A 15,647-nucleotide genomic window follows, 5' to 3' on the forward strand; every position below is an offset into this window, starting at 1 on the left:
GAAAGTAGTCTTTGACTCCAGAGTTCTGGCAAATTAGGTTAGGAAGACAATGACACCATTCTGGTCATTTCACAACGAAAGAGGAAATTTTGCCAACTCTTAGTTAACCAGAAAATGAAATGAGCATGTTCCCCAAAGACTTTTGAATAGCCTAAACCGCTAACTTGTTTGTGGGAGAAAAAATATCCACAAATATTTATTTAAAGACTTATAAGGAAAATCCTTTCTCTAAAGCCTAGAGAAGAATCTTTCTTCTTATACAGAGCACCGAGGAACATTCTTTTGCAGTAGGAATGCACAGAGTCCTCTCCTTAAACAAATAATTGTTCAGAAACTGTAAGCTTAGAGGAAGCAAAGAAGTAGAATCAGATCCGAGGCGTAACTAAAGACTCCATGAAAGAATGGGGGTGTAAGTTTCCCATGGAAGGTACATAGGTGGGGGAAAAAGTCGAAGCGACCTGTCATGGATGTGTAGTTTGAGTAAAGTAGAAGTGAGTCGTAACAAAGATAGATATTAATGGATATTTAGGGAGTTTTAGAGACTAGGCTTTTCTGTGAGGAATGTTGGGTTTTTGTTTGGCTCTGTTCTGTATAAATTAGGAGCATGATCTGTGCATTTGAGCTCCTTTTGTTGTATAAAAGGACCCAGAGGAGGTGGCCTTGTTAAGTGAATGGCGGATGCAGGATGGTGCGGGGTAGAAAGGCTTCCTCCTGGGTAACTGGAATGAAGAAACAAGCACTGCTGTAGTAACTCTATGTTGCCCTAACAACCCTGGACATCACATAGCTCCAGAGTCAAAGTCCGTCTATGCCATTTCCTTGTCTGCAATGACCTTGGGCAAGTTTCTGACTGTCATTGAAACTCAGGTTCCCATCTGAAAAAAAAAAAAGAAAAAAAGAAAAGAAAAACAACCAAATTCACAGGATTTCTGTGAGGACTAAATAAATTGTATATTTACCAAGAGCTGTATCTATGCTTTATCTAGGTTAGCACCTGTGTTTATATCTATATTCCTATCCATGTTCTTTTTTATTAATTTATTTATTTTACATTCTTTCATTGAACATCATCACAGCATAAAAAATGTGATTTCCCATCCAGAATACACTGTACAGTGGCTTCATCATACAGATAATTTTTCATTTCTTATTTCTTGCACATATATGTTTACCCCCTATTTCTCACCCTCTGCCATTTCCCACCCTCCTCCCACACTGTCTCTGGTATCTGCAGTTGCTTTTCATTCTTTTTAAATTTTTTCCCCACATTTTATTGGTTCACAAACTATCTTAATTAATCTAAATACTCTCAATAGCAAGTTTAGCTGATATATACATATCTGTGAACACATGTTGACTTTAGGCATGAAACTCTGTGGGTAGAATGAATATACTATAAAGTAGCACCTAGCTGATGCTATATAGCTTACTGTGGTCATTAAACAGGGATTTTTTAAAAATATGTTTTTTAATTTCAAGAAAGGCAGCTTTAGCTTTAGTAAATAAAAATAAAAAATGTTAACAGAACTTTGCTTAAGACTTAAAGCCAGAAAATAGGTTAGATTCTGTTAGAATACAGGCCCATGTACCTGGACCTGTCCACTACTCAAGAGAAAACAAAAATCCTTAACTCTGGAAAACCAAGCATCGAAGACGATCAGTAATGATTTAGTCAAAAGTCATAAAATTCTACTTCACCAGTTCAGACTTGTGTAATCTATCTTCTGTTGTGGTCCGATCTTTCCATTTAAATTCTGGAAGGTAACGTTCAATTCTGGACTTGTCCCTACCATCAAGCTGGCCATTTTGTTAGTTTTTTTTTTTTTTTTTTTTGAGGGTTTTTTGGTTTTGGCTATAGGGTGCATGCACTCGCCAGACAGACACAGAGAGACAGAGAGACAGAAAGTGAGAAATCACCCCCCAGGGGGGATGGCCACGCTGGAATCCCTTCTCCTCCATTCTCCTCTTGGAATCTTGGGCACGCACGCACACGCACCCGGCGTGAGTTTTAAGCCACCGGGTCTGGGACGTGAACCGCGGTCGACTACGTGGGAGTCCAGCGACATAGCCATTACACTAACTGCTAGTCCCTTTCTTAGTTGTTTTTGAACTCTTATTTCTGGGTCTGACTTTAGTTTTCCTGAGATAGTACTCCCTTCAGAATTTCTTGGAGAACTGATCTGGTGTCTGTAAATTCTTTCAGGTTTTGTGTATCTGAGAATGTTCTTGTCTTCTACATCCGAGATTCAGTTTTCTGTATGACCTAATCTGCTTTTAATACTTTCCAGGGAGATTTTGACTTCCTGTATTATATCCTTAACCTCCAACAGTTCTATTTGCTTCTTTTTTTATGGCATATATTTCCTCTTTCAGCTCTCACAAGAACTTCCTCATCTCCTGGAACTTGTCATGTCTTTTCTCCTGGAGTTCACTGTCTCTCTTCTCTTCCATCTCTGCTAGCTTTGTCATTATGAATATTCTAAATTCTCTATCAGACATTTCTGTGAGTTCCTTTGCGCTGTCTATGGATGAAAAGGAGTTATTCTTTTCCTTTGGGGGAGAGGTCTTTTCTTGGTTTCTCATATTGCTTATACCTCTGTGGTGATATCTGGTCATCTGATGGGTTATTTGTTTCTTCCTAATTTCTAGAAGTTCAATCTGAGTGATCAGAGACATGCAGGAGGAGGTGATCTGCAAACTTTGTGCAGTTCCTTTTTTCTCCTTTTGTGCTGCAGATTCAGTGGGAATTGAGGAAGATGTCGACCCTATTCGAATGTTTGGTTACGTTTCACTTAGACCTGTCCAGATACAGTGCATGGAGGCAGAGTGATAAAGTGATGAGGTAAAAGAAAAAGGATAATGGGGCAGAGGAAGAGATAGAGAAAAAAGAAAAAAAAAAAACCACAAATTTATTTATTTATTTATTTTAAAAAACAAGAAAATGAATACTGCGTGGCACGTGCTAGCTCTCAGTTGCCATGGAGGACTCAGTCTTCTGAAGGCCTGCCCTTTTTACCTCTCCTAAATGCAAGGGAGGAAAGGGGATTATTAGCAAGATAAAGGAGGATTTTAGAGCCAAGAAAATCCTTTACCTTGAAAATTAAAAAAAAAAGAAAAATAAAAAATATTAAAAGACAGAGAGACAGAGAGAGAAGAGAGAAGGATAGAGGGGACCCTCACAGTCTCAACAGAAAAATCTTAATTTCTCTTTATTCCCTAGATCTCACTAGATCTCAGCTCCCACGGAAGACTCAGTCTTCTTCTGAAGGCCTGCCCTTTTTGTCTCTCCAGGATGGTTTCTCAGCAGAAAGTCTTCCTTTCTCTTATTCCCTGAAAGTACTACATCTCATTTCCCATGGAGGACTCAGTCTTCTCTCAATGTTCACTTTTTTAAAGGGGAATTTTTGCTATAGTGTGCATGCTGTCACTGGAGAGGCAAAGAGACAGAAAACGAAAAATCACCCACCCAGAGGGAATGGTCATGCTGTAATCCCTTCTCCTCTATTCTCCACTTGGGATTTTGGGCATGCATGCACACACAAACAGTGTGAGTTTTAATCCAGCTAGTCTGGGACTCAAACTGCACTCGACTCTGTGGGAGTCCAGTGATATAACCATTATGCCATTCGCTGGCCCGCTATCCATTCTTATCTGATCCATGTCCATAACCTTATCATCTATCTATTTGACACTTAGATACTCTGTGAATGTGACTTTGCCTTTTCTGCCTTATTAATCAGTTTACTAGTTAACAAATATTTGCTAAGAGTTTGTTCCATGCCAGCATTTTGCTAGTTTTTGGAGATGATAAAAAGGTGACTAATACCTGAGAGACAACTCCATGGCTCTTGCGATCTAGCCATTTTGGGGGAAATGGAGAAATGAAGAGGTCCCACTGATAATTCAGCCTCCAGCATACAAAACTCGCGTGATTGAACTTCCTAGTTTGGGAAGAAACCAACCATCCACCAGATGACAAGAAATCGCTGCAGGACCACAAGGAATATGGAGAAGCAGGAAAATACCTCTCCTCCAAGGGAAAAGGATAACTCCTCTTCATCCACACACAGTTCAATGGAAATCATGGGAAATGTCTGATAAAGAATTTAGAACATTCATAATGGCAAAGCTAACAGAGATGGAAGAGAAGAGAGACAAGGAACTGCTGAAGAGGAAGGAGAAAGGAGTTGAAGAGTTCCAGGAGGTGAGGAAATTCATGCAAGATCTAAAAGAGGAATTTCACACTTTACAAAAGAATCAGATGGAACTGTTAAGAGATGAAGGCTATAATACAAGAAGTCAAAATCTCCCTTGAAAGTATTAAAAGCAGACTAGATCATACAGAAAATAGAATCTCAGATGTAGAAGAGAAAATTGCTGGCCTAGAAAAATCCACCACGAAGACTGAGAAAATGGCCCAGAAATTTGAGAATAATATAAAAGAAATACTAGATACAATTAAACGTCTGAACATCTGGATAATAGGCATCCCAGAAGGTGAAGGGACTCATAAGGGCATTGATAATCTATTCCATGAAATCCTACAAGAAAAATTTCCAAACCTGGAGAGGCACTCAAAGATTCAGTCCCAAGAAATACAGAGGACCCCAAATAGAATCAACCCAAGAAGATCTTCTCCAAGACACATTATAGCCAGATTGACCAAAACCACAGACAAAGACAAGATACTAAGACTGGCAAGAGAAAAAAGGCAAGTTACCTACAAAGGGTATCCCATCAGACTAACGGCAGACCTCTCATCGGAAACAATGAGAGCGAGGAGAGAATGGGAAAATGTATTCAAAGTATTAAGGGAAAAGCAATTTCAACCGAGAATTCTGTACCCAGCAAGGTTATCGTTCATTTGGGAAGAAAAGACACGAACTTTCCCAGATAAACAAAACCTGAAAGAATTTACCAGCACCAGACCGGATCTCCAAGAAGTTCTTAAGGGAGTGCTATGTCAGTAAAATTAAATGCAGACACACAGAAATAAGAGTTCAGAAACTAAGAAAATGGGCAACTTAATTGTAGGGCCAAAAGCTGGAGTTGAGTATTACATCCCAGATTTCAATCTGGAACATCGAACCTCAACAGATACAGAAGAAAGATTAAGTACATGAGACTGAACTGATGAAACAGTATTCTACGACTTGACTAAAATATTGCTGCTTTTCTTCTAAGCTTTGTTGTCTGGTTTTAAGGACTTTTGTCCTGTCTTCAGCTATCAATAGATTCATGTTCCGACTATTTGAACAGAATACTAACCTGTTTCTAGGCTTTAAGTTTCAAAGAAATATCCTTACCAGTTCAAAACTGCTTTTCTTGAAACCATCGGCTGATCTTGCTATTGAAAGTAGTTAGATTACTTATGATATTGTGTGACCAACGAAATGTTGGGGGAAAAGGGATTGAAGACAACTGTAGACAGCAGAGATAGTGTAATAAGAGAGTGGAATAGGGCAGAGGGCTAGACATGGGGTAAAAAAACATATATATGAAAGTAGAAATGGAATATTATGGATGATAACATGCATTATTAAGCCACTATATAGTATATTCTAGATGGGAAACCACATTTAGAATGTTGTGATGATGCTCAGGGAATGAATGTAAATTAATAAAAAAAAAAAATTTTCAGAAGAAAAAAAAAAAAGGCATTAGAAATACCTATTTGATGACTGCAGTTAAGCTATATAGCCCTAGTTAGGTGCTACGTTATAGTATGTTCATTCTATTCACTGAGGTTTATGCCTAAAGTCAGTCTTGTGTTCATGGATATGTACATATCAGCTGTGCTTGCTATTGAAAATATTTAGATTTATTAAGATATTTAGTGAAACAATAAAATGGGGGAGGCATAGAAAGCAATTCATTTTGTATACTGTAATGATGTATAGTGAATTAATGTAAAAAAATTAAAATACATAAATAAATAAGGTGACTAATACCCATGCACTATCTGTAAGAAGTTTATGGGAGAAACGGACATACAGACCAGATGACTCCAAGTGTTAAATGATTTCAGAGAGTCAGCTGAGACTGTTGGGTTATTGCATTGTTAGCTCGTTGGACTTGGAAGTTGATGACACGACCTGTCATTGAATCATGTAATTCATTTTTCACACATGCATTGAAGAAATATACTACAAGGATAGGAGTTATTTTTCTTTTCATTAGTGGATACTGCATTCTTTTCAAGCAAGCCCAACTTATTTTGGAGTCACTCTGGAGAATTGCAGTTATTTACATGATATTCCATATTTGTTTCAGTTCCCTGGCTGCCCTCTTCAGCCTTTTCCTCTTTTTCTATCTCTCCTTCTTCCTTCCCCTTGTCCCGTTGCCCCTTTTCTCTTTCCTTCTAGGAACATTCATTTATCAAATATTTTTTTGTACTACCTACTAAGTACCAGACATCATTCTAGGTGTTATGGATATAGCAGTTAATCTCAGGAGATTAGATTTTATTAAAGGAAAACAGACAATAGTTGAGAAAATAAATATGTACTATGGCAGTTGGTGTTAAGTGTTAAGAAATAAAAATAAGGGTAAGCACAGAGAGTTACAGGGATGGAGGAAAGAGTATATATTAGTCAAGAAAGTCCTCTCTAATGAGGGGATACTTGAGTAGGGACCCGAACTTGGAAGGAAATTAACCACCCATGTATCTGGGACAAGAAAATTCTAGGAAAAGGAAATGGCATGGGAAAAGGCTGAGGACAGCAAAGATACCAGGGTTTTTGGGTAGAGTGAGATAGGAGGAGAGAGAAAGGAGATGAGGTCAGAGAAATGGAGGGAAAGCCATGTTGGGCAAATTAGGGAGGGTTTGTAGGCTATGGGAGAACATTGTATTTTATTATGAGTAAGGATTTAGGGGGGTTTTGAATAAAGGATTGACATGATCTGTTACAAAGAGAATAAGAACAGGGTAATTGCTGCTTAAGGAGACCTGCTAGGAGGCCATGACAATAGTGTTTGTGAGAGGGAGTGGAGGTTAGTCTAGAAAAGCAGGGATTAGATATCTTTTGATTCTGTATGTGCTACAGGGCAGAGACTACAAAATATGCTGAAGAGTTAGATGCACAGAGGGTAAAAATGGAAGAAATAAGTTGCAAGCTTTATGGCCTAAGTAAGCAACAGAATGAAATCACCATTAACTGAATAAAGGAAATTAAAAAAATGAATTTATTAAGGGAGGTGAGAATTAAGATTTCAAAATGAGATATGGCAAGTTGGAGATGCATAGAGATGGAGTTTGGAGAGAAGTATGACTTAAAGATAAAGTTTTGAGATGTCAGCATACCTTATAGATGGTGATAAAAGCCACAGAATGAGATGACATTACTTGGCAGTGAAGGGACATAGAGAAGAGGTCCAATGGGAGTCTGGACTTTCCAAACATGAAAGTGTTACTATGACAGGAACCAATGACAGATTCTCCTAGTTTTCTTTCTTCCTTCCTTCCTTCCTTCCTTCCTTCCTTCCTTCCTTCCTTCCTTCCTTCCTTCCTTCCTTCCTTCCTTTCTTTCTTTCTTTCTTTTTGGAGAGGTCTTTCCTATAAGGCGTGTGTGTTCGCCAGAGAGATAGAAGCGAGAAATCACTCCCCAGGGGTATGGCCATGCCACAATCTCTTCTCTTCCGTTCTCCTCTCAGGATCTTGGGTGTACACGCACACGTGCCTGGCATGAGTTTAAGCCTCTGGGTCTGGGACTAGAGTCCAGCAACATAGCCATTATGCTAACTGCTGGTCCCTCCTAGTTTTCTCTTATTCTAAAACATTTGTTTTTTGGCCTTAATTTTTTGAAGGATAGAGAAATCAGTAATTTCTTATAGAAAAAGTTTATTTTTTAAGCCACTAATTTTTGGAGTAATATATCGTGTACCAATGGACAATTAATACATCTCTTAACTCAAATACATGCGCATATTATAGCCAGGCTTATTATCTAATTCTTCAATGTATTTTCCTGTGCAAAAGAAAATGATAAAATTCAAGGTGTGTCACAGCTGAAAAAAATCAATCTATGGAAGAAAATGACTAATTTGTGGTAAATCCAGCCTATTAAAAACATCATTTTGTCTCTTTGGCTTACTACTGTAGCCTTGTCACCTTGTATAGTAATAGCACACAGTACATTTAGTATTATTGAATAAATGAATTTGTTTTCCCAAACTTTAAGCTTCTGGAGGCAAAAATTATGTCTTACTAATCTCTGTATCTGCCTCACATGGTACAATGTTTAACATGAAACATGCACCATTCACTGTTTGCTGAATTAAATTGGACTTAACTGAAATTTTTGCTGAAGTAAATGATCTGGAAATAAAAGTGAAATATCATGACAGAAAAGTCATTTTAAACACTTACATTAGACATTGATGAGAGCTGGTTTTTAAGCTCTACCAACCTATCACAGTGAGGGTATGCAGCCTGGCAGTACGAAGCAGTTATCTGCACGCCTTGTTGCTCACTTGAGTCGGCTGACACATGCCTTAGATACCTGGGGCTATGTGGAAATATCTCCAGGGCACGAGGAACATCCTGACCGTGGCTAGGTCATGCATTGCCTGTTCTATATAATGTTTATGGCTTACACATTATCCTCTTTGATGCATACCAAGACAGCCTTCCTCAGAGTTGCAGAGGAACAGCATAAGTAATCTGGCTTGACCTATGATGCGTAACAGGATCACACATAATAGTAACAAGGTCGAAAAAGAGAATGCACTAAGGTCCTTATCTCTAACTGTAGAACTCTGCATCCTTGAAAGCTTGCAAAACAGTTCTCGGTGCCTGGTAAAATGCATAAATAAAGAAGCTCAGCATGACTGAGCAGCGCAGCTTGTGTTCACCTGCATCTCTGTTTCTGCATCTTTCTCCTTTCTCTAACTTTTTTCTTCACAGGACCAAGTCCTGGGGTGAACGCCAACACTATTACCATCCAGAGAGACGTTACTGTTAAGTATGCTGGCAGACGCTGATATATCATCCTCCCCCCAAAAAATAAAAACAAAAAAACAGAAAAACAGCCAAATTCTAAATTTATACTCTGTTGGTTCATGGTAGACCATATGGATTTTTGTAGTTTCTGCCAAATAGAACTCATCTTCAAGTGTTTGTAGAGCATCTTTATGAAATTATACAAAATGATAGATATTTTATTGTGCTTAGGTTATAAACTATTGTAAGGTGTTGAATTTGGCAGGTCTGGCTGCAGAAGCTTGCCACACTGTATACTTCCTTATCAACTGAATTTTAAACCATTTCAGTAGAGCTGAATTTCACCAGCAGAGGGAGTTTGAACTTTCGTTCACTCACACAACATGAAAATTGAGCAACTTTTTTTCCTTTTGGATGTTAAGCTGTATCCATAGTGTGTCTAGAATTTACAACCGAAGCCAGATTTCTTAAGTACAAATCCCCAGGTAATCTTATCTTGCCTCAGTTTCCTCATCTATAAAGCACATAAACTATTAGTATGTACCTCGCAGGGTTGCTGTGAGAATTAGATGGACTAGTACATGAAAAGTGCCCAGCGCATTGTAGCACTAATGAAAACGTGATCTTATTGTTTTCAATGCTCTGGGTCCTGAAATGGTAGGAGTGACCTGTAAATCTTTACTGAATAAATAAATGAATGAAAAACTCTAAGGTGGGAGTTCTATGTGAAAGTCTCTGCTATTTATTATTGTTTTTATAATCACATTCTATGATCACAGGAAGGTTTTTTATTTCTATTATTATTAATAATGTATAGATATGGCATGCACTTACTAGAAAGAGACTGTGAGACAGACAGGAAGAGAGAAAGAGGGAAAAAGAAAAATCCCCTAATTGTGTGTGGTCACTCAATCCCTTCTCCACTTCGCCATTCTGTCTGAATTTAGGAGAATTTTTGGGCTTCCACATACGCCCAAGTAGCAAGTTTTGTATTTTTTTTTTTTTTTTTTTTTTTTTGAGAGGTTTTTGCTATAGGGCGCATGCGCTCGCCAGACAGAGAGAGACATAGAGACAGAAAGCGAGAAATCACCCCCCAGGGGGGATGGTCATGCCGCAATCCCTTCTCCTCCATTTTCCTCTGGGGATCTTGGGCACGCACGCACACATGCCTGGCATGAGTTTTAAGCCACAAGGTCCGGGACGTGAACAACGGCCGACTACGTGAGAGTCCAGCAACATAGGCATTACGCTAACTGCTGGTTCCCTCAAGTAGCAAGGTTTTCAAGCCGCCAATGTCTGAACTGCAACCACAGTTCTCCTTGTGAGTTCCGACTCCCCTAACCACTAGACTAGTGGCCATACAAAAGGTTTCAATTATTCATTATTTTTGGAAAATTTCTATTAGATCAAAAGGAGGCAATTCAATAATATAGGGGACATAAGTAATATTAGCACATGAGGACACTGAATTAGGGGTTATTACAGCTTGAGTTAGGGAGAATGTTGACCATTTTAACCTCTGCCCCAAAGGCCTTCTTGGAGTTTTAGGAAGACTGTTCTAACTTGAGAACAGGGCCCAGCTTCTTCCCCTTGATTTTGGGCGTTCTGGGGAGATCAGGGGCCTAATTAGTCTTTATATTCACCACACTGGATACAGTACCGGGGGGTAACAGGAAGTCAGAACAAATGGTTTTGCGTTTTGTTTTGTTTTTGCTATAGGGAGCACACGGTGGCCAGAGAGAGACAGAAGGAAAGGAAGAAAGCATGACACATGTGGCCATGACACACTCTCTTCTCCTCCATTCTCCTGTCAGGATTTTGGGCACCTGCACAAGCACCCCAGTGTGTTTCTCAAGCCTATGGGTTCAGAACTCGGCCATGTGGGATCCAGTCACCTTAACTTCCATGGAGGAATAAAGTATTAAATAATTAAGGTGATTGAGAAGACTTAGGACAAAATATTCTCCTTTGGTCCCAAACTTTCCACACGTACCTCCATTCCCACCTGTGTGAAATGACTGCTCTGTCCCCAATCCTTCTCATGAGGACTCTCCCTCTCGCTCCAAGGAGTGACCCCTTGAAACCTGCATTCTGAGTTAGGGACCGCCTCCTTCCTTGTTGCTCAGGAGGAGGTAGCGTTGATAGTGATGGGGCTGCAGCAAGCAGTCGCTGAGTGGCGGAGTAATAAAGCAGCGCCCCCTGGCAGGTGTCCTGCGGTTCCGTTAATTAACCCAGACCTCTCCTTGACCGCCCTCGTCCTCAACTTGGAAGCAAGTAGCTAACTAGAGCGCGCCGAGGGGTGACTGCACGTCTCCGCGATGGGCCCGGGGGACGCCAGCAGCTGCAGAGAGAGAATTTCCCCGGGGCCACACAGAGTCCCAGGCAGACCTGGGCTTCGGCCCAGAGCCTCTAGTGGCTCAATGGGCTTCCCCTGGAGCGACAGGAGCACCACGGTCCGGGAGGAGGACCCAGGCGCCAGCCCGAGGCTAGAGGACGTCAGACAGCGGTTCGTGCGCGCCTTCCAGCGAGCTGTGCGGTGCGGGGGCTCCAGGCGGGCGCAGGAGGCTGCGGCTGCCGCTGCACCAGCTGGCGCCCCGGGAAAAATAGCTGCCGCCCGGGAAGAGCGCAGCCGGGCGCGCGTGGAGGGCGCCCTGGCCGGGCTGCGCTCGGAGCTGGTGAGCTCGCGGGCTGGGCGGCTGGCTCTCGGGTCCACCCTCTGCTCTGTCCTCTCCTGGGGCCCCAGAGCTGCTGACGGCTCGGTCTATCAGAGGACTTGGGGAACTGAACCCAAGGAGGTCAGGTCCGCCGCTGGGCACTGATCTACCGGGGGCACCAGCTAGCGTGGTCGAATACCTGTTAACCTAACCTCCCTCCCCGGCTCCCCATCTCCCTAGCTACATCTGGGAAGGAAGGGACCCAGCAGAATCTATCAGGAATCTGTCATGTCTACCAGAGGCATGTCCAAGACGTGTTCCCTTCCCAACTTGTTTCTGTATTTTTCTACCTTACAGAAAGTTTCCTATAGGGAACTCTTAGTATATCTGAAGCTTGGAGGAGGGAATTTCAATCAAATAAACTCATAGCATTGGTAGAGTCAGTCCATCAGTAACTCTTTTCTTATATCTAATCCAACCATACTGAAGAAACACACCTGGTTTCATCCTGGGTCTAAACAGTGATTCTAAGTGAAGGGACCTTCTTAGACACCTGGAGGCCGATGCTGCCTACCAGATTCCACCCTGGAAGGCTGAGACCCAGACCAGCATCTTTCTATACTGTTGGGTTATGTCGATACCCTCCCTTGGTCTCAGGTGGTAAATAACCAAGTCAAACGAAGAGAGTATACTAAACAAACTCTAGACGGATTGCAACCTTAACCTTCTAACCAGTTCCTCCGCCTGTAGGAATTTTGAAAAGTAATATTTTGGGAGGTGGGGAGAAGCTAGGGACTAAAATTCCCAACAGACGGAGGTGGTGGTGGTGGTGTTAGGGGGTTGGCCGGGGGTGGTTTCAAATTCTAGCACTACTATTTTTTGTTAGGGGGTTGGAGGGGGGTGGTTTCAAATTCTAGCACTACTATTTACAGACTTTACCAACCCTTACTTCCCAACCTTGGAGATGTTTGAATTAGTTTACTCATCTATAAAATGGAAATAATAGTGTCTAGGATTTCTGCAAGGATTATTTGAGATAATAGTATATGAATTGCCTGGACTATAGGCACTGTTGAATGACTCTTATAATAATTATTATGATCGATATTGGAGATTGTACCAAAAAAGGATAAGTACATATATATCAGAAATCAAAGTTTGTTTTTTTTTTTTTCCGGAAAGTAACCAGAGGATTTTTATATGCCCACAGGTGGTGCATTTCTAGATTACAGACCATGGTCAACATCTCACCAATATATGTGCCTACTTATCGGGAAGAGACAACAGTGGGTCTTTTAGCTTAATGTCAGCACTAGAAGCAATTTTGATTATGGGCCACTAACCAGATTCCTGTAGGAACTGGCCCACATCCACGTGCACATTCATGTACATTGTATACGAGGACGATGTTTATGTGAAGAACAACGATGAACAAGTTACATTAATTTAGAGTCGAATTGCTAATTTAGAGTCAACTTGTTACTTATACTATTTTTAAAAAAATCTTAGTGGGATGCATTTATTCCTAGAATATGTAAGTAAATTTTAGGAGTTCTATATCCCTAAAGTTGTATGCAAAAATTTCTATGCATCTAAAGTACATCTTTCCATCCGAGAGGGTTTACAGCTTTCATCAGATTCTCAAAGGGACTTATGAGGAAAGAAAAGTTAAGGAAGCATTGGTGTTTGAATTTCCTAACTAAGTGTGAATTACACATACTTTACTTACATGGTGCACCATTATTAATGATTTTACTCCTAGGTTCTTGGCATGAAAGTCTGGGGTGGATAATCATGAGTTCAGCCATGAATTATTCATCCGCTGAGTCTTTTAACAAACACGCAGAGGACTCACCATGTTGTGTGCCCAGGCAGTACCCTCATGGTTGGAGATGTGATTGCGAATAAGAAACAAACTCTCCCCTCAAAATCATCAGTTTAGTCTAGTCTGTGTACAATGAGAGGCACAGGCGCAGAATGTCGATAGGGGACCGTTATGCCTGCCTGTGCAATGAATGAAGGCCTCTCAGAAGAGTTGGCATTTGACTGGTTTCAACAAGAAATGAGGGGACCAGGGTATCTTCAACAGAGGGAGCCTAAGGAGGTGTGGGACTACCATGGTTTCTGACCAGGGCAGTAGGAGTGGGCTGGGACAGAGCTTCAGGAAATGAGGCTGGAAAAGTCAGGTAGGGGTCCAGAGCATCTGGGCCACTCTAGAGAATGGAAGCTTCCTGGATGTGAGGTGCAGGGGCTTCTTGGGGTGGTTGCAGTGTGGTTACTGTTCCTGCCTGTCTGCTGGATGTTCATTTACCTTATTCTTTGCTAAGTTTTGCTGTCAGAGAAGAAGTTCCAGGTGCTGAAGAATGAAGAAAAATGTCTCGGAGGACAACTGAAAGATAATTTTTACCCAATAGCTTTATTTTGCAAGTTGGGAGGGGATCACCGATACGTGCTTTTTATCAACACAACACCCTAGTTTACCCTAATTCATTCTGTTGTTGAGTGGATGAAGGGTTGTAAGCAGGCAGAGCAAGTTTTTCACATTAAACAAAGCTCTACCTGGAGAAATTTGCAAGTAGCTGATCATTACTTTTTAGGTATAATACAAAGACTATGTTGGAAGACACTATGTTGGACTGCCTCATAGGTAACATGACCTAGAGATTTATTTAAAAAAAAAAAACCCACATGAGAACCTGCATAAACTCCATTGGAGGCAGGTATAAATCATCTTGCTGTATAACAAATTTCACTCTAGAGTGAAGAGTGTTAGATTATATAAGTACGCATAACTATACATGTGCCTCTAAGGTGTTGTTAAATGTTTTTACCTGGCAGGGAGACCATTTAAAATCCTGAAAACTTGAAATGACAAGTAATCAAGTGAATGGGCCTAAATCCTGAATACTCGCCCTAGGTTGTTATCCTGTGGCTTAGAAAGCTCATAAAGATAAATGATTTCATCGGGGGATCACATGCCATTGCTTGAAAACAGTCTTCAGTGCTTAGATATTTTTCATATGGACAGCTTTGTGCATCAGCTATTTTTGTTTTCATTTCAAGGCCATTTCAAAAGCTATTTATATATCTGGATTTTTACCTTGTCGTATACAAAGTCAGTTTTATAGTCAGGCCAAACAGTCTGAACTGGACAATAAGATGAGAGATACATCTTTCTTGATATCTTATTTTCCTTTTCTACAAACTCCTAATTTTTCTGTGCAGTCAGACAGCAGTTTCATTTGATCTGTATCTCTGACTAATAAAAATTCTTATTTTTTTCCCTAACTTTTAGCTGGAAATGCATTTCCAAAACCGCCAGCTGGCAAGAACTTTACTGGATTTAAACATGAAAATGCAGCAATTGAAAAAGGAGTATGGAGTGGAAATTGCATCAGAAACTCAAAGTCCAGAAGATGATGATATGAATTCAGAATAAGGGAATGTATGTGTGAAGACCTGAACCTGAAAAATAATGTAGACAACTCTGAAACGATTCTGACAGTAACATTACGGATGCTTTGCATAAGCTTTGAGGGGCAACTTGTAGGCCAAAAACTTAGATGCCAAGGGGGAGCCACAAAAAAGTACCATGAGAAAGGCGAGAGAAATGGTCTGTTATTTAATTTTAAAGTTACTTACTCATTATTTTGGCTGGGACATAGAGGTAAAAATAAATACATATCAACAAGTGCCTTAATGCCAACTTGCAGTATTTCATCTTCGTCATCTTACCTTCCTGATATCGCCTGAACTTTTAGAATGTGTGCTTGTTTTTGTTTTACTTGTTTCCTTTTTATTTTTAAAGCATTATTTATTTAACGTTATTTATTATTATTTTCAATTTGCTACAGGACACATACATGGGGTGGGGGGAGGAGAGAGAAGAGAGAGGAAAGAGAGAGGAGAAAGTGAGAAAGCAATTCGCCAGGTCTGGGGCCTGAATCCCAGTTGGCCACGTGGGAGTCCAGTGCCCTAACCATCACACCACCTGCTGGCCCCTGCTTATTTATTCTTGTTTTGTCTGTTCTTAGCCTGTTTTGTATGCCCCT

General features: G+C 40.6%; 1 protein-coding gene across 1 annotated transcript; it reads left to right on the top strand.

Annotated features, from left to right (window-relative positions):
• The first annotated feature begins 11,207 nt into the window (after window positions 1-11,207).
• On the top strand, window positions 11,208-15,385 carry AARD (alanine and arginine rich domain containing protein). Its single transcript, XM_006140044.1, has 2 exons — window positions 11,208-11,616; window positions 14,891-15,385. The coding sequence occupies exons 1-2, from the start codon at window positions 11,260-11,262 to the stop codon at window positions 15,032-15,034; spliced, it is 501 nt and encodes a 166-aa protein (XP_006140106.1). The 5' UTR covers window positions 11,208-11,259; the 3' UTR covers window positions 15,035-15,385.
• Window positions 15,386-15,647: the final 262 nt, after the last annotated feature.

Source organism: Tupaia chinensis, unplaced genomic scaffold, assembly GCF_000334495.1.
Source record: "Tupaia chinensis unplaced genomic scaffold, TupChi_1.0 Scaffold000017_1, whole genome shotgun sequence".
NCBI lineage: Eukaryota > Metazoa > Chordata > Mammalia > Scandentia > Tupaiidae > Tupaia > Tupaia belangeri.